The sequence below is a fragment of the Dysidea avara genome, chromosome 8 (genome assembly GCF_963678975.1).
Source record: "Dysidea avara chromosome 8, odDysAvar1.4, whole genome shotgun sequence".
Lineage (NCBI taxonomy): Eukaryota > Metazoa > Porifera > Demospongiae > Dictyoceratida > Dysideidae > Dysidea > Dysidea avara.
Window position 1 is genome coordinate 6,278,955 of NC_089279.1, and position 19,994 is coordinate 6,298,948.

The 19,994-nt window shown below is 39.2% G+C and overlaps 3 protein-coding genes across 3 annotated transcripts; all 3 read left to right on the forward strand.

Moving 5' to 3' along the window:
• Positions 1-647: 647 nt before the first annotated feature.
• Positions 648-3,494, forward strand: LOC136262822 (uncharacterized). The gene is made up of 2 exons (XM_066057234.1): positions 648-1,707; positions 2,635-3,494. Exons 1-2 carry the CDS (start codon positions 649-651, stop codon positions 3,382-3,384), a joined length of 1,809 nt encoding a protein of 602 aa, XP_065913306.1. The 5' UTR covers position 648; the 3' UTR covers positions 3,385-3,494.
• A 9,410-nt stretch (positions 3,495-12,904) lies between these two features.
• Positions 12,905-15,188, forward strand: LOC136262824 (probable serine/threonine-protein kinase kinX). The gene is made up of 2 exons (XM_066057235.1): positions 12,905-13,986; positions 14,412-15,188. The coding sequence occupies exons 1-2, from the start codon at positions 12,919-12,921 to the stop codon at positions 15,132-15,134; spliced, it is 1,791 nt and encodes a 596-aa protein (XP_065913307.1). The 5' UTR covers positions 12,905-12,918; the 3' UTR covers positions 15,135-15,188.
• A 124-nt stretch (positions 15,189-15,312) lies between these two features.
• LOC136262815 (tripartite motif-containing protein 2-like) lies at positions 15,313-18,084 on the forward strand. Its single transcript, XM_066057226.1, has 2 exons — positions 15,313-15,390; positions 15,744-18,084. Exon 2 carries the CDS (start codon positions 15,770-15,772, stop codon positions 17,927-17,929), a length of 2,160 nt encoding a protein of 719 aa, XP_065913298.1. The 5' UTR covers positions 15,313-15,390; positions 15,744-15,769; the 3' UTR covers positions 17,930-18,084.
• Positions 18,085-19,994: the final 1,910 nt, after the last annotated feature.

Below are 19,994 nucleotides of genomic sequence, written 5' to 3' on the forward strand. Positions count from 1 at the left end.
CCCCTTTGCATAGAGTAAGGGCCTGGTATGCTTAGTATAGTGGAGTTGTACCGGATTACCAAAAACTGGTGCAACCAATCAGAACGCTCCACGTTTAATCAAATCTCTGCTGCGTAACTATTATTTTGCAATCAATAGCTAACATTATTTATTATATCTGTGTATATTCTTCTGTTTGTGAAGTTTTCACAGCAAAATTAAATAATAATAAGCGCATTTTTTGTGGATGTTACGTCAAAAGAAGGAATCAAATGCCCTAACAGTACTGAAGAAACAAAAGGAGTTAGCTAATAAAGAACAAAGAGAAGAAAGTGTTATATGGGGAAGGGCTTTTCGCCTTGTTTGATACGCGAAAAAACCATGTTACGCTCTGATTTCCTAGGTAGGGAGACATGTGCCTTTTATAAAAGTAGACCAATCCACTTTCGCCTGTGTAAAGGCGAAGAAAGTTCAATATCTCTGCCACAGTTTTGGGTGAGGCACTTCCGTTAAGGCCATTTTCGTTACGTCATTACATTCAAATTAAATTCCTCCAGAACAACTCGGTGATACTAAGCATACCGGACCCTTACTCTATGCGAAGGGGCGGGCGTCGCCAGACTACGTGGTTTTATCACGGGACTAATCCTTTTGTTAAATTCTAGGGGCATGGCTGTACCTGCACGGACGGATTCATCTAGTTTAACACAGTTACGAGACGTAACTAGTACTGGTGTAGTACTAGGTAAAGGAGCGTACGGGAGGGTGGTTGAAGTGTATGTACACGGAACGTTGTGTGCTGCCAAAGAAGTCCACTCCATTTTGGTGGAGGGCGTCTCCCCTGCAGAATACGAAATCATGAAGAGGAAGTTTATCACCGAGTGTATCTATACTAGTCGAATACATCATCCTAACGTAGTGCAGGTTTTGGGTATTCATTATCCTACTCCTGGGGCTAAACTACCATGGCTTGTGATGGAGATGATGGAAACCAGTTTGACAAGTTTCTTAGAGCAAGACAATATTCCACTTCACTTCAAGTTATCCATCCTGGTTGATATTTCTCAAGGACTGGAGTTCCTTCATAGTCAGGATATTATCCACAGAGACCTATCCTCCAATAATGTTCTTTTGACTAAACATTGTATAGCAAAAATTGCTGATCTTGGAGTGGCTAAGGCTATAAGCCATAATCGAGCAGTGAAAGCTCACACACAGACACCTGGCACCCTCCAGTTTATGCCACCTGAAACTATGTCAGTGGAGCCATGTTATGGCAAGCCAGTTGATGTGTTCTCACTAGCTTGTATCACCTTGCATGTCATGTCCCATCAGTGGCCGCAGCCAAAGGATTTATTACAAGAGGGAAGCTTGATTGCTCATACTGAAGTGCAAAGACGAGAACATTATGTTGAATTATGCACGCCATCATCCTTGAAGCTATTAGTTGAGTCTTGTCTTCACAATGAACCTGGGGAACGACCTAAAATATCAGTTGTTTGTAAGGAGTTGAAGAATCTTAAAGCTGCTTGCTATCAACAGGCACCATTAGCTACAGCCAGTTATGTTGAGTTGTTCAGCATGATTGAGAAAGCTAATGAAAAATTCAAACACATGGAAGCAGCCTTGAGAGAAAGGGACCAACAGATACAGGACAGGGACCAACAGATACAAGTTAAGGACCTACTAATAAAGGATTTTCAATCAAAACAATTACATGAAATGAAGGTATATGGCTATAGAATCTAATATATTTAACACATTCATTATAGAGCCACCATGCATTTGGGTACTTATGTGTGGTCTGTTAAAAAGCACTACATCAAATGCAACCATTTTAGTACCACTGAACTCTAATAAGGCAATCGTTCATTAGTGACACTTGAACATATAGACAGTGGAAAGGAAGAGGTGTGTAGGGGGGTTGAACCCCCCACCCTTCCCCCTCAGAATGATATCTTGTCGAAATTATCCTGTGTGGAGTGAGGCTGAAAATCATTAATACTCTAATAGAACACTCAAATACCCTAATAGAGCATTCAAAGCACTTTGTAAAATGTGTTCCTAAGAAGTAGTAAAAAAAAAATGAAAACAATTACCTACAGCAAGAATCAAATTACTGACCTCGTACTTTAACAGCTGGTATTTTCCACTGTACTAAGTGTTTCCAGGTGTCTAAAAGGCTTTTTGCGCTGCTTATAAATGCTATAATTATATTCATTAACCCTGTAGCCAACAGCTAAAGCTTTTGGCAACCGCAAATAGCCTGTTTTAAGTACTTTTGACTAAAAAAGTTAGTGTTTTAGTTGATATGCTTCTAATTGTACCTATAAACTAATTCTGGTAAAATTTTGAAACATTGTAAAAGCTAAAATGATTACGTCTGGGCAGCTGCACCCTCCAGCTAGGCCCCCTGCTGCTAGAGATCCTATACTCTGGTCAACCCCAACTACTTCTGCCACTGCACTGTAAATTACAATTTGACTGATAACACATTACAGTACTATAAATAATTTGTTGAGGTTCTGGTGGAATCAATTATATCCTATGACTTTTAACACTAATGAAGCAAATGCTCATTAGCATTTTGCATGCTTTGTGAGTACTTTGTGCTATAAATACATTCACTATGTGATCTCTATATACCAACTACAGGTCTGTACCAACACTTCTGTGGGTGGAAACACTGTCCAGTATGATGGTGGTCAGAAAGAGACACACAGTGATACTTTCCCTTATACTAGATTATCTTCTATTACTGAAGACGGTTCTCCAAAGAATCCTGCTGGACAACATCATGATCCTAAACCACTTGAAAATTCACCATCTTCAATAGTGGCCCATGAAGTTAGTCTGCCACGAGGATCTAAACGTCGACCTCGTTCAAATGCTCTTAGTACACCAGATGCTGATAATGTTGCTAATGCTATCAGTATTTTTAGTAGTGGTGATAATAGAGGCTTTAATGTGTCACTTAATATAAGTAATCAAAGGTTAAGTGAGTCTCGCGATAATGGTTTAACAAAGTCGCTTCCTGACTTGTCCTCTCTAAAAGTTGTCACAGATTATAATCCAACTCCTGTAAAAGAAGATCAGCCCAAAAAAGTCAAAAGAAGAAAATTATTTGGTAGGAAACCAAAAAGACGATCTTTGTCATACATTGCTGATGATGACAGATATGATTCATGGCAGTGTGCTGGATGTCAACAAGTGAATGAGTCCACTAAGTTGAATTGCAAGGGATGTGGTGGCCATGTTGGTAACAATGCAATTGCAGAAAGTTTGTGTAAAGGTTGTAAGATCAAAGTGTACGTTTCTGATATTGAGAGACTTCGTAGTGGTAGTAATTGTCCGATGTGTGAAATGCCATTAGGAGACACTGAGTACAGCTCAAACAAAAAGTAATAAAACACAATTATTAATTTTGTACTGATGTCAATTAACACTGTCAATTAACATTTAACTTGAGAGAAATATAAATAATGAACTTTTAAAGTGATAAATATCTCACTTGTTATATGGCAATGGCGGATCCAGGATGGGGCATTTGGGGCAAATGCCCCCCCTTCAAGAAATTGCATACAAGATCGAGATACTCTAATAGAGCAGTCAATTACTCTAATAAAGCAATCACAATGTTCATGAGGCAGTGTAGCTTACCTATGAAGCTATAAATAGGATTTTATTTTACATAACATACGTGATATAGTTGGTAAGGATAACTAGCTATTATTGTCGTGACCTTTTTTTTTTTTTTTGGTCTTCAACTGGTTTTCAGCAAGTTTTTTTGGTCTTCAACTGTTTTTCAGAAAGGTGCCCCCCCTCTTTCCAAACTCTGGATTCGCCCCTGTATGGGGTGCTGTTTGTATCAAAATTATAACAATATAATAAGTATAAAAGACTAGGTTATATCTGTTTGCTGTACATGGTTTATACATATGTACATTTTCATAAATAAATCATGACTCTTTTAATAAACATTTTACATTATTTAATATATAATGCTCAAATGACAAGACAATGACAAATATCTTCTCTTTTATGTGCCATTTGTTGTCCTGTTACACATTTTGGCACAAAACCTGAACTTTGAGATGCCATTTGTATCAAAATTTAGGTTTTAATTACATTGCCAAAAATAGAAATGGAAATAATTTTCCTTGATATTGTTTACCCAAAAATGTGCAAGATTTCTATAGTATTTTCCATTATTTATTAAGTCATGAACATTAGTTGTTAAACCATGAACATTATTTGTTAAACCATTAAATTCTTTGCTTAATGTACTGTTAATCTTAACAAACCTTGCAATCAACATCTACAACAGGCTACACAAGATTACATGAGAGTTACATAAGGCTACACTGGGTTACATTAAAGCTACAAAGAGTTACATGTGGCTACACATGGTTACATGTGGCTACACTGGGTTGCATGATACTGCACAAGGTTGCATGAGGCTACAATACATGAGGCTTTACAGGGTTACATGAAGCTACACTGGGTTACATGAGGCTACACAAGCTTACATGAAGCTACACAGAGTTACTCAGAGTTACCTGAGGCTACACAAGCTTACATGAGGTTATACGCAAGGTTACATGAGGATACATTGGGTTACATGGAGCTACACAAATTTATATTGGGATAATTATATGAGGCTACACAGTTTTGCATGATGCTACACTGGATTGTTATATAATGAGGGTACACAGGGTTACATGAGGCTACACAAGGTTACATGAGGCTGTATATAGGGATACATGAGGATACATTGGGTTACATGGGGCTAAACAGAGTTACATGAGGCTACACAACATTACTCTGTATTGGGTTACATGAGGCTACACTGAGTTACATGCTGGGTTACATGAACCTAAACTGTGCTACATGAGGCTACACAAATATTTACATTAGGATACATAGGATTACATGAGGTTACTCAGAGGTTATACATAGGGTTACATGAAACTACACAGGCTCACACAATGTTACACAGGGTTACATGAGGCTACAAAGGGTTACATGAGGCTACACAGAGTTACGCAAGGCTATAAATTGGGTTACTTGAGGTTACATGACACTACACAGAGTTACATGAGGCTACACAAGGTTGCATATGAGACTGACAGAGTTACATGAGGCTACAAAGGGTTACATGAGGCTACACAAGCTTACATGAGGTTACACAGAGGCTACACAAGGTTGCATGAGAATGACATAGTTACATGAGGCTACAAAGGGTTTAATGAGCTGCACAGAGTTACATGATGTTACATTGGGTTATATGAGGCTACGCAGCCTCACGTAACCTTTTTTAAACCCAATGTAGCATCAGGTAACCCTGTGCAGCCTCTTGTAACTCTTTCTAGGCTCATGTAACTCAGTGTAGCCTCATTTAATCCTGTGAAGCCTCGTGTAACCCTGTGTATTGCCTCATATATATAATGCTGTGTAGCCTCATGTAACCCTGTGTATTGCCTCATGTAACTCTGTGTACCCTAATGTAACCCATTGTCTCCTTAGGTAACCATATCATGTCTAGCCTCATGTAACCCAATGTAGCCTTATGTAATTCTGTGCAGCCTCATGTAACCCTTTGTAGCTTCATGTAGCCTCATGTAACCCAATGTAGCCTCATGTAAGTTACATTGCGTTACATGAGGCATGAGACTAAAAAGGGTTACATGAGGCTGCACAGAGCTACATTGGGTTACATGAGGCTACAAAGGGTTACATGAGGCTGCACAGAGTTACATGGGGCTACAAAGAGTTACATGAGGCAATACACAGTGTTACATGTGACTACACAGAGTTACATGAGGCAATACACAGTGTTACATGTAACTACACAGAGTTACATGAGGTAATACAAAGGGTTACATGAGGCTATACTTGGTTACATGAGGCTACACAGGACTACATGAAGTTACATCAGGGTACAAAGGGATAATTATACATGCAGGTTACATGAGGCTTCACCAAATTACATGAGGTTTCATTAGGTTATATACAGCTTTACATGAGGATAATGAGGCTACACAGAGTTACATGGGAATACATTACATTACATTCGGCTAGGAGGCTACATAGAATTGCAACACAGGTTACATTGAAGGCTAAACTGGGTTACACGTTGATACACACATTAGGCTACACAGGGTTACAACATGGTTACATGAAGCTATATCCCAGTGTATTCTCATGTAACAAAGTATACCTACTGTGTACCGATGTGAAACCCTGTTGTAACTCAGTTGACGTAACCCAGTGTATCCTCTATAGAAGTGACTGTGTATTAATGTGCACTTGTAGCCCAGTGTATCATGATCCACTATTACCTATAGGTGTATCCACAGATCCACTTGCAACCAAGTGTAGCTTCATTTAACAGGCTTATCCTCATGAATCCCTGTGTAGTCTGGTGCAACCTTGCATATATCCTCATTTTAGTAGCCAAGTATAGCATGTTGTAAACCTGCATAGCTTGTTGTAACCCTTTGTACTCCTGTAGCCTCAGTATAGTCATCCTCATGTAACCCAATGCAGCCTTGTGTAGCTCATTGTAACTTCATGTAACCCTGTGAAGCCTGTGTAACCTGAGCTGTTCGCAAATTCTCAAGCATTTTATTTATTAAGATAGTTAATTCAAAGACCGTCAACCTTTAGTGCTGGACACTGCGAAGGTAGTAGTAGTAATACTAATACATATAGTTGTAACCTTTTGTGTAGCCTGTTGTAATCCTGTGGTTCTTCCAGACTATAGATATTATCCTCTGTTTGACCTGTTGTAACCCTGTGTAGTCTCGTGTAACTCTGGTAGCCTCATAGAACTCTGTGTAGCCTCAAGCATGTAACCCAATGTATCCTTATGTAACTCTGTGTATAGCCTCATGCAACTTTGTGTACCCTTATGTAAAGCTAATGTAACCAGATGTATCCTCCTGTAACTTTATGTATCCTAATGTAATCCTGTGTAGCCTCATGTACTGTAACTCTGTGTAGCCTCATGTAACCCAGTGTCTCCTTATGTAACCTTGTCTAGCCTCATGAAACCTAGTGTAGCCTCATGTAACCCAATGTGGCCTCATGTAACTCTGTACAGCCTCATGTAACCCAATGTCTCCTTATGTAACCTTGTCTAGCCTCATGAAACCTAGTGTTGCCTCATGTAACCCAATGTCTCCTTATGTAACCTTGTCTAGCCTCATGAAACCTGGTGTTGCCTCATGTAACCCAGTGTAGCTTCATGTAACTCTGTACAGCCTCATGTAACCCAATGTAGCCTCATGTAACCTAGTGTTGCCTCATGTAACCCTTTGTAGCCTCATGTAACTCTGTACAGCCTCATGTAACCCTTTGTAGCCTCATGTAACCTAATTTCTCCTCATGTAACCATATATATCATGTCTAGCCTCAGGTAACCCAATGTAGCGTCAGGTAATCCAATGTAAATAGTCTCATGTAACCCTGTCTAGCCCTCATGTAACTCAGTGTAGCCTCGTTTAACCCTGTGTAGCCTCCTGTGTATTGCCTTATGTAACTCTGTATAGTCTCATGTAACCCTGTGTATTGCCTCATGTAACTCTGTGTAGCCTCATGTAACCCTTCGTAGCCTCATGTAAGTCTGTGTAGCCTTGTGTAACACTTTGTAGCCTCATGCCTCATGTAACCCAATGAAGCCTCATGTAACTTACATGAGGCTGCACAGAGTTACATGAGGCTGCACAGAGTTACATAAGACTACAAAGGGTTACATGAGGCTACAAAGGGTTACATGAAGCTGTACAGAATTATACGAGGCTACATTGGGTTACATGAGGCTACTTTTGGTTACATGAGGTTACATTTGGTTACATGAAGCTAGACATGGTATGATCACATGAGGAGACATTGAGTTACATGAGGCTACACGGAGTTACATGAGGCAATACAGAGTTACATGACACAGGAGGCTAAACAGGGTTAAATGAGGCTACACTGAGTTACATGAGCCTGCAAAGGGTTACATGAGGCTGCACAGAAGTACATGATGCTACATTGGGTTTACAAAAGGTTATTACATGAGGCTGTGTAGCCTCCAATGTAATACCATGCAACTCTGTGCAACTCATGTAACCCTGTGTATTGCCTCATGTAACTCTGTGTAGCCACATGTAACCCAATGTCTTCTCATGTAACCATACCATGTCTAGCTTCATGTAACTGAATGTAGCCTCATGTAACCCAATGTAGCCCCGTGTAGTTCTGTGCAGCCTCATGTAACCCTTTGTAGCCTCATGTGTAACTCTACATGTGTAGCCTCACGTAACCTTTTGTAACCTTATGTAACTCTGTGCAGCCTCATGTAAGTTACATGAAGCTACATTAGGCTACATGAGGCATGAGGCTACAAAGTGTTACACAAGGCTACACAGAGTTACGTGAGGCTACACAGAGTTACATGAGACTACACAGAGTTACACAAGGCAAAACACAGGGTTACATGGAACTACACAGAGTTACACAAGGCAAAACACAGGGTTACATGAGACTATACAGAGTTACATGAGGCAATACACAGGAGGCTACACAGGATTAAATGATGCTACACTGAGTTACATGAGGGCTAGACAGGGTTACATGAGGCTGCACAGAGTTACATGAGACTACATTTGATTACATGACGCTACATTGGGTTACTTGAGGCTAGACATGATATGGTTACACGAGGAGAAATTGGGTTACATAAGGCTACACAGAGTTACATGGGGCAATACACAGGGTTATAGGAGGCTACAAAGGGTTACATGAGGCTGTACAGAGTTACATGAGGCTGCATTGTGTTACATGGGGTAACACTAGGTTACATGAGGCTAGACAAGGTTACATGAGGAGACATTGGGTTACACGAGGCTACACAGATTTACACGAGGCTACATTGGGTTACATGAGGAAACACTAGGTTACATGAGGCTAGACAAATGTTACATGAGGAGACATTGGGTTACATGAAGCTACACATGGGTTACATGAGGCTACACAGGGTTAAATGAGGCTACAAAGGGTTACATGAGGCTGCACAGAAGTACATGATGCTACATTGGGTTTACAAAAGGTTACATGAGGCTTCAATGTAGTATCATGCAACTCTGTGCAGCTCATGTAACTTGGTGTAGCCTCATGTAACCTAGTGTAGCCTCATGTAACCCATGTAACTCTGTGTAGTCTCATGTAATCTAGTGTAGCCTCATATAATTATCCCTATGTAGCCTCATGTAACTGTACATGTCAGTCCCATGCAACCTTGTGTTGCCTCATGTTACCAAGTGTAGTATCAAGTAACCCAATGTATAGCTGCATGTAACTCCGTGTAGCCTCATGTAACTCTTTGTAGCTCTATGTAACATCGTGTAAGCCTGTGTAGCTTCATGTAACCCTATGTATAACTTCTGTGTAGCCTCATGTAACCCAATGTATCCTTATGTAAATTTGTGCAGCCTCATGTAGTACAGTTTAGCCTCATGTGACCCATTGTAGCCTCGTGTAACCCTGTGTAGCCTCATGTAATCCAGTGTAGCCTCATGTAACCCTGTGTAGCCTCATATATATCATCCAGTGTAGCCTCATGTAACATTGTGTAGCCTCATATAATTATCCCAATGTAACTTTGTGTAGCTTCATGTAAAGCAATGTATCCTTATGTAACACTGCGTATAACCTCATGTAATCCTGTGTAGCATCAGGTAACTCTGTGTAGCTTCATGTAAGCTTGTGTATAGCCTCATGTAACCCAGTGCAGCCTCTGTAATGCCTCAGTGTAGCCTCATGCAACCTTGTGCAGTATCCTGTAACCCAGTGTAGCTTAATGTAACCCAGTGTAGCCGCATGCCATGTGTAGTATCATAAATTTTTGTAGCTTTAATGTAACCCAATGTAGCCTTATGTAACGCTGTGTAGCCTCGTGTAACCCTGTATAGCCTGTTGTAGATGTTGATTGCAAGGTTTGTTAAGATTAATGTAAATCATGGATTACATTAATATCCAGGGTTTGTTAAGATTAATGTAAATCATGGATTACATTAATATCCAAGGTTTGTTAAGATTAATGTAAATCATGGATTACATCTTTACTTAATATACTAATGTACATTAAGTAAAGAATTTAATGGTTTAACAAATAATGTTCATGGTTTAATAAATAATGAAAAGTACTATGGAAATCTTGCCATTTTTGGGTAAACAATATCAAGGAAAATTATTTCCATTTCTTTTTTGGCAATGTAATCAAAAACCTAAATTTTGATACAAATGGCATTTCAAAGTTCAGGTTTTGTGCCAAAATGTGTAACAGGACAACAGATGGCACATAATAGAGAAGATGCTAGTCATTATCTTGTCATTTGAGCATTATATATTAAATAATGCAAATTATTTATTAAAAAGAGTCATTATTTATTTATGAAAATGTACATATGTATAAATCAAGTACAGTAAGCATATATAACCTAGTTTTTTATACTTATTATATTGTTATAATTTTGATACAAACGGCACCCCATAATATGTAACCTATTTTTTAATATTTATTATATTGTCATAATTTTGACACAAACGGCACCCCATATTTTTATGCTTATTATATTGTTATAATTTTGATACAAACGGCACCCCATATATACACACTGTCTTCTGCATGATGACATTGTCATGCATGCATAAAATTGCAGTCAGTCTATGTAGATACTTGATTTGCCAACTGTTCAGTTTTAATTGTAAATTACATATTGTAGAGTATAAATGCTGTTTTCACAAAATTATTATATGTCTACACCTGACCTGCCCCTGTCAGTTGGACATGCATGCATGGAGAAGCAATTATCTATATACTGTTAACTTATTTAATTACTGTTAAATGCTGACCAACCGTCAAAACTGGCACTATAGCAATGCATGGAGTATATATGTGTGCCTCTGGTATGCCAGCTTGAGATACTGAGAAACCAACTGAGCATGCATGTAAACAAATGTTTGGCTGGGAGCTTCAATTTTAGAGCAGACTCCAGAATAATTTTAATTGAGAACTTGTAAGATGTGAGGTTTTGGTTTCTCATCTTTGTCATAACATTATAGCTAATTAGCTATGAGGTTACAAAATAATATTATTTTACTATAGTTACACAATTTGAATTTTCATGATTTCATATGCGTTCCATCCTGCATTTTATGTTCAAATTATTTCACTAAGGTGAAGAACATGTATGTAGCTATATATGCAACTAGCTAATGCATGTCCCAAGTGATGGTTCCATTAGCAAAGTTCTACCTGTTACAATCACATTCTGGAGAACAGTACATTTGGAGTGTGTCCATAATCAACTACTCAGTTTGGCTGTACTGAATCTCCATGCTGGAACTACTGATCATGAAACACTTAGCAATTTGAAATTGCAAAGTGCTTCAGTTTTAACAGTACAAAGATAACCACCAACTCTGGATATGGCTTCCTGACATGTGATTGCTGCGAACTCTTACTTATTATTAAATATACACACAGCAATACTGGAGTTACAACTAGATGTAAAAAATAAGTTATATCCCACACTTTAGCCAAAAGGTTAGGATTTTAATGTTCTGTCACAAACCGGCGTAAAATATGACAGGAACTCAGTGAGACACTCTTCTGCATCTTCGGGATGAGGTTAGCATGATAAATCTGTAATGTTTGTAGTTGATCTTTTAAACCTTCAGGAACAGAGCAGCTAAGGGAACCAATGATAACAGGAGCCACAGATGCTCTTACAGACCACATTTTCTGAATTTCAATCTTCAGGTCACTATAGCGTTGCTGTTTTTCAGAAATCTTTTGGGAAATTCTACTATCTCCTGGTATAGCAACATCAATCAAAAAACATATTATTATTATTATTATTATTATTATTACTGTATAATGTACAAACCTCAATCACAAGTATAATGTAGCTACATGATTAGTTAACAAACTAAACGTTAATAAACTTAACTAATTACATGTAAGTAACTATAATAGTAAAGATTTAGAAGTATCAACATTATCAGTTTCCACAAGGTGATCAGGTAGGTTACTCCATAGTCTAATTGCTCTAGGGAAGAATGATTGCATGTAGGAATCAATTCTTGAGGGTATTTATACTATGGCGACAATCAGAGTGGATAACTAGTGCATATGTTCTGTTGTCATGGACCATGCAGCAGTGGAGTCATTTGCAGAGACAGAAGCATAGGCGGCGGAAAGGGGGGGGCTAGGGGGCTAAAGCCCCCCCCTTGGTCTGCTGAGGGGGGGCTTAGCCCCCCCTCAGAATGATATCACACCGAAATTATCTTTCTTGGAGTGGGGCTGAAAACCGTGATAAAGATCGAGATACTCTAATAGAGCAGTCACTCTAATAAAGTAGTCAGTGTGTAGCGAGCTATGAAAGGATTTTTATGTAGTTTATCAGCTAGAAATGATAGCTGGTGAGGTGGAAAGCTCTTGTCAGTTGGTTGCGACCTTTTTTTTTTTTTTTTTTTTTTTTTTTGGTCTCACCTTACCAAACTATAGAAATAAGTCTGGGTCAGCCCAGCCCCCCCTCATATGAACTACTTCCTCCGCCGCTGGACAGAAGTAACCACGTGTCTTCTTTCACTTTCTGCTAATTATTATATACATGTATACATAGTCTGTTGGGAAAACTTATAGATATTCCCTTCCATGAACGGTCTAACCTGGCGGCGTCCGACTATTTGCAAAAAGAGGATGGGCGGGCGCCGTCAGACTAGCTCTAGGTCATGCTTTTCCATAACAAACACCACCTATGTCATTCACCCCTATGGGTGTCTATACGCCGGCCAAGACACGCCCTAACAGTTCCCGGCGTCTTACTGCGAACGCGCGTTATTACAAAATATTAGCCTCGGTGGTCACGTGGTTAGCTATCGTTCATGGCTATTCCTTCACCTCACCTAATAGAGTTACGAGACGTAACCAGTACTGGTGTAGTACTAGGTAAAGGAGCGTATGGGAGGGTGATTAAAGTGTGTGTACACGGAACATTATGTGCTGCTAAAGAAGTCCACTCCATTTTGGTGGAGGGCGTCTCCCCTGCAGAATGCGAAATCATGAAGAGAAAGTTTATCACCGAGTGTATCTATACTAGTCGAATACATCATCCTAACGTGGTGCAGGTTTTGGGTATTCACTATCCTACTCCTGAGGCTAAACTACCATGGCTTGTGATGGAGATGATGGAAACCAGTTTGGCAAGTTTCTTAGAGCAAGACCATATCCCACTTCACATCAAGTTATCTATCCTGACTGATGTTTCTCAAGGACTGGAGTTCCTTCATGGTCAGGATATTATCCACAGAGACCTCTCCTCCAATAATGTTCTTTTGACAAAGCATTGTGTGGCAAAAATTGGTGACCTAGGCGTAGCTAAAGCTGTAGGTCACAATCCAACAAAGAAACCCCAATCACAGACACCTGGTACCCTCCACTTTATGCCACCTGAAACGATGTCTGTAGAGCCATGTTATGGCAAGCCAGTTGATGTGTTCTCGCTAGCTTGTATCACCTTACATGTCGTGTCCCATCAGTGGCCACAGCCAAGAGATTTATTTCAGGATGGCTTGATCGCTCGCACCGAGGTACAAAGACGAGAACCTTACCTTGAATTATGTATGCCATCATCCTTACGGTTATTAGTTGAGTCTTGTCTTCACAATAAACCCGAGGAACGACCTAAAATATCAGCTGTTTGTAAGGAGTTGAAGGGTCTTAAAGCTACTCATGATCAACAAGTACCATTTTCTACAGCCAGTTATGTTGAGCTGTTCAGCGTCATCGAAAAAGCTAATGAAAAGTTTAATAGTATGGAGGCTGTGGTGAGAGAAAAGGATCAACAGATACAGGACAGGGACCAAAAAATACAGAACAACGACCAACAATTACAGGACAGGGACCAACAAATACAGGAATTACAGTCAAAATTATATGAACTGAAAGCCAAGGTATGGGTACAGGGTACACTTCAACATACACGTACAGATATAGTAGAAACCTGAGGTCCCAAAGCTCACTTTGTATTGTAATGAAAATATTTCACCAAAGTTGTAGGTCATTTATAGATCAGTATTCTGTATAATTTATGTTCATCCCCATGCTTATACTCTCTAATAGAGCAATCATTCTTATCAGATAACTGAGAGAATTTGGTTCTATAATTTCAAGACTTAGAGTAACAGATAGATCACTGGCTGATTTATATACTGAGGTAAAATTTAGTTGTGATTTATAGTAGCTAATTGTTCTAAAGCCAGTATAAAACTGAGATTCTGCCTCCCTGTATTCACAGGCTTAAGAGGTCCGCACTTCCAACAAATTTATACATATAGTACAACATTACCAAGTATTATTGCAACTCTCAACTATTTAGGAATGCACCAACACTTCAGTGGTCAGACGCTTTTTCCAGTCTGGTGATGGTCTGAAAGGGAATAGCAATGATACTTCCTCTTATACTAGATTGCCCTCCATTACTGAAAACAGTTCTCCAAAAAATTCTGATGGACATGATGATCCTATACTACTTAAAAATCCATCATCATCTGTCGTGACTGATGAATGGAGTCTACCTGCATCACAAGGGTCCAATCGTTCTGGTCGACCTCGTTCGTATGCCCTTAGCACCCCAGATGCTGACCATATTGCAAATGCTATCACTCTTTTTGGTAGTGGTGATAATAGAGGCTTTCATGTGTCACTTAATATCAGCAATCGAAGGTTAAGTGAGTCTCATGATAAAGATTTAACAAACTCACTTCCTGACTTCACCTCTCTTAAAGACAATAATGTAGCTCCTACACAACAGACAAAGAAATCTCCAGAAAAAAAGCGACATAACAACAGACCATTGTCATACATTCCTGTTGACGACAGAATTAACTTGTGGCAGTGTGCTGGATGTCAACAAGTGAATGAGTCAAATAAGATGAATTGTAAGGGATGTGGAGGTCATGTTGGTAGCAACGCAATTGCAGAATCTTTGTGTAAAGGTTGTAAGATTAAAGTGTATCTTTCCGCTGATTATGAGAGACTTCGAAGTGATAGTAGCTGTCCATTATGTGAAACGAAATTGCAAAACAGTCTTATCCAATAACATGTAGCACTCTGTGTGCAATCAGACAAAAAACTTTAAAGTTGTGATTTTGAATAGGAATAATTGAAATGAGATATTCTTCAGTAGCTGCATGTAGCTATTGCATGAGCTGTTCCCTAGAGGATACCTGTATAATTTTTACAATATGTTTTACACTTTGTAGTCTTAGCGTGCCAGCCCTAGGGCGGGCGCCGTTAGCCTATTATAAACTCGGGTTGTGCACGGGAGCTTGGTTTATGAGAGGTCACTTATAAAGGTTAGTACTATATATCGAGTCATACACTATTTTGTACATGTACAGTTATCAGAAACATGTGCGTGAGATGCTCAGGCAGGTAGTATGAAAAATTTGTCACTCGAAAAAGCCAATTCCTTTCAGCCACGCCCATCACACAAAAGCTTAGTTTCGGACAGCAAATTTGGGATTAGAGTCCTCTGTGGACCCATATACACATAAAATACACACTGTTGAGTTTCGGCCCTGCAAGTTTTAGTGATCTTTTAATACCGACTACTCTGAGCCGGGTTGGGCCGAAGCACTCAGAATTGTCTGGCTACACGAGACTACTTGAGGGTACTGTTGAGTCAGTAATGTGTCTTTTTATATAGGCTTGGTTATTCAGCAGACAGTAGCTATGGAGGATGCTTTGACATGTTCCATGTGTAACCAGCTACTCAGGATCCCTAAATATTTGTCTTGTGGTCATTTCTACTGTGAACAGTGTCTGGAGCAGGTATTGGTAAAATCTCAGATCACATGTCCATCTGTGGGGTGTAGAAAAGAAACAGAAGTTCCTGCAGGAGGAGTGGCAGAACTAGAGACCAACACCTTCATCAATCAAGTATTGTTAGTACGCAATGGGACAGTCACTAATGTCAGATGTGATGGATCTAATCAAATAACCAGCAATGATGTCGAATGTGAATCAGCAACGTCAGTTTGTTTTGACTGTAAACTGTTTTTGTGTGAAACTTGTAGATACTACCACCAACGAGACAGGACTCATAGTCACACAATTTCGTCTTTGAATCCTTCTCCAGAGCCTGGAACTGTCCCACTTTGTATAGAACATGGCTATGAACTGAAACGCTATTGTGACACATGCAATGAGCTGGTGTGTGCATACTGTACAAGGGGCAAGCACAAAACTCATAATTATGACACTGTAGCAACAATGGCTGGCAGACACCGTGACAAGCTCAGGAACATCACTGCCCCAGTAGAGGGAATGGTCCACGATGTCTTTGAAACTCGTAATAACATTGACAGTATGAAGGAGAAGATAAGAAGACAGGGAAATGAAGTTAAACAAGAGATTGATCGACATTATGAAACATTAGTTCGAAATCTGATGATGCAAAAAGAACAATTGAAACAGCAAGTAGATGCCATAGTGGTACAAAAAGAGCAGGCACTGACACTACAAAGAGCAGAAGTAGATCCAGTACATCAAGAACTTGTACAAATGAAACAACAAAGTGATACTCTGGATGGGATCTCTGACCACAAAGTTTTGTCAGATGGGCAGAACATTACCGACAACATGCGGCGGCTTACTGGTAATTGCCAAAACCTAAACAGACATCCTGTACAATCGGCCACAGTGGAATTTGTTCCTACAAGTAATCCATTCCCACAATTTGGCCAACTCTTTGTATCTGCTAGCCCACGTACTTCAGAGATAACCAACCTTCCAAGATCAAATTCTGTCTTTGTAGGTGAAAGGGTACAAGCCACCATCATTGCAAAGGACTGCAATGGAATACCTTGTAGTAAGGGAGGTTGCCAGATGTCTGCAGATTTGAAGTCGGTTAGTGGTAATGTCTCGATTGGGGAGGTCCAAGACAAAAATGATGGAAGCTATGTGGTCTCTGTAGTTGGAAAAGAAATTGGAAAGGCTAAACTGTCTGTATTTATTGATAGGCATCAAATTAAAGGAAGCCCATGTGCAATCACTGTAATTCGGAATTACCAAGCAATGAAATTACCCAGCACAATATTGAACAACAATGGTACCATGGGTGAACTCTGGGGAGCAGCATCGGGCAAGAATGGAGTATGGGGTGTAGCAGATAATTCCAACCATTGCATATACATATTTGATGCTAGAGACAGGTTGATTAGGAGGTATGGTAGCCATGGCAAAGATAGGGGTCAGTTAAATAGCCCTCATGGAATTACATTTGATGAGGACAATAATTTGTATGTGGCTGATAGCAGCAACCACAGGGTGCAAAAGTTTGATGTCAGTGGTAACTACTTGATGCAATTCAAAGGCCATGGAACTCGGGATAGCCAGCTACAGTATCCATATGGCGTAGCAATCCATAATGACCAAGTATATGTAGCTGATAGAGACAACCATCGTATTGCAGTATTCCAAGTCAGTGGCCGGTTTTGTTCTTTCTTTGGCTCAGAAAAGTTAGCCCGTCCCTATGATGTAGCAATCAATGTCAATAGTCAGTTGTATGTAATTGATAATGATCAACACTGTGTCAAAATGTTTACCCTTGATGGTCACTATGTGGGAAAGTTTGGAACACAAGGATCCGGCAAGGGACAACTGAATGAGCCATACTGTCTTGGTACCGACCTGAATGGATTTATCTTAGTGAGTGATCGTAATCATCGCGTGTCGGTTTTTGACTGTGCTGGCTGTTTAATCCATTGCTTTGGTGCCTGTGGGTCCGGTAACAGTCAATTCAAGTATCCACGTGGAGTAGCAGTAAGCCTAACTGGTAGTATCCATGTCTGTGATGAAGACAATCACAGGGTCCAAATATTTTCCAGTTAATTATTAATGTGCTAGTTACTGCTCAGTATTATTTAATATATGATAATTTTTAGTATGCTATAATTATGGTGGAACTCTGGACCTTAACAAACAATACATGTTATATCTTTTGTATTTTGTCATTTCTGTGTGTTAATTATTTGCCATCATACTTAGCATCAAAATTTGAAACTGTTGCAAAGTAGTCCATTGTGTGTTCAACTGTGAACAAGACCAGCCCAGTCTCATTCTATGGGTAGTTACAAATTTACATTCACTCGTCTAGCCACTTCTAGAACACCGTCAATAGCAAGGAAACTATAATAGACTACAGGAAATGTTGTGATGTAACTTGATTAGTTTACATAAAGTTCTCCAGCGCACAATTGGTGCTGGAAACAATAATAGTTATTGTACAATCAGTTTTCTGCAAGGTAGCACATACAGCCTTATATAGAAGAGTACTGTTTACACAATACACACAAAAAACATCAAATTGCATTAGTACTGATAACGATTAAAGATCTTGTGGAATCATTCATCTCCTTTTGGCTGTGGAGTGTTTCTGCTATTCATATCTCCTCACACTATCAATCCTTTAATTACCACTGTGGTATAGTATTGATAAACTTGTTATATCTCTTCCACATTACAAATGGACCATATCTTGCTATTGGTTGATTGATTGGTTCTCCAGCAATCAGTAAAATGATTACAATGTCATTAGCTGCTGTTTCCACTTCACCATCACTGTTGTCCAATATGGCTATACCAAACCAATAGTGCTAAGGTGCCATGTGATGCTGATTTTTGGGTGATATTTTCAGCCAACTGACCTCCATGCATGATACAGTATGCTATGCTGTATGAACTACCTCACTGTATGATACATATGAGTGTTGCACTGCTTTAGTAGCTCCTGCAGCATGAATTTGTTACACTTTGGACAAGCGGTAACAATTTGGGTCATGTTATCATCTGAACAAAAAGCAACTTCTACTTCAACAGATTGGCTTGAGCAATCTGGTTAATCGACTTGAGACTCAACCTTTTTTCACCATCAAATTTCAGTTATGTAAAATTCTATAGCAGTACTTCATTTGATCCAGATAACCAACACAGTTACCACTTTGCTGTCCTTGCAGTACCTGCTCCAAACATCCCAAGTCACCAAACTTTCATGCAACAGTTAATTGTATTGAAATTTAATTATGTAAGTATAATAATAAGTATACTAACTTCACTGTATAATGTTTAAGTAGGTGTAGTATAGGGTCTAGTACTTGTTACCAGATAACCTTTAGTGCAATTTGTCACAGATTCTGTATCATTAATAACTGTTTAATCCATATCAAGTTCACAATTGTAGCATTGCATAATGTAATGTAATGTAGACACTAATGTGGTATGCCATGGGGTCTTTTATCTGTCCTTGACCAAAGAAAACTTGAAAAATTTCAGCAAAGGGCCACACGATTGCTGCAGCTCTTAAAGACATGCTCTACAATGAAAGACTATCCATACTTCCGCTATACTATCTTTATCTATACAAATATGCACCACAGAGGTGACTAGATCCTATTATACAAGTTACTTATTAAATGCTATCCCACTACAGTGTAGGAACCTGTGAGATATAGGGAATACTATATTCAGACTTATTGTAGATCTAATTATTTTAATAGGATTAATGATTTGCCTGCATGCTGCCGGCATTATAGTTGAGTAACATGTACTAATTCTGTAAATATAGTTTTACAGGACTGTATAACCTTATAGTTACTAGATTTATGATGTTTTTAATCGTAAAAGAAAAGTAGTGAACCTCATGGCCAATTGACGGGGATCACTAACTGTGATCACTTTGCACCAGTGCATGGAGTACAGGAGAAGCAATAGGGGCCTCTGATCCTGTTGGTGGTTTTCAGTAGACAGTGATGTATATTGTGGAGGGACAAAGACAGTGCTTGATCATGAACTCTGGAGAGTTATTAAAATTGGAGAAGGATGGAAACAGTGGATGGCTTCTCAGCTCACTTATAATTATTCCATAATGTACTTGCTCTTTAATCAATAATCGTCTCAT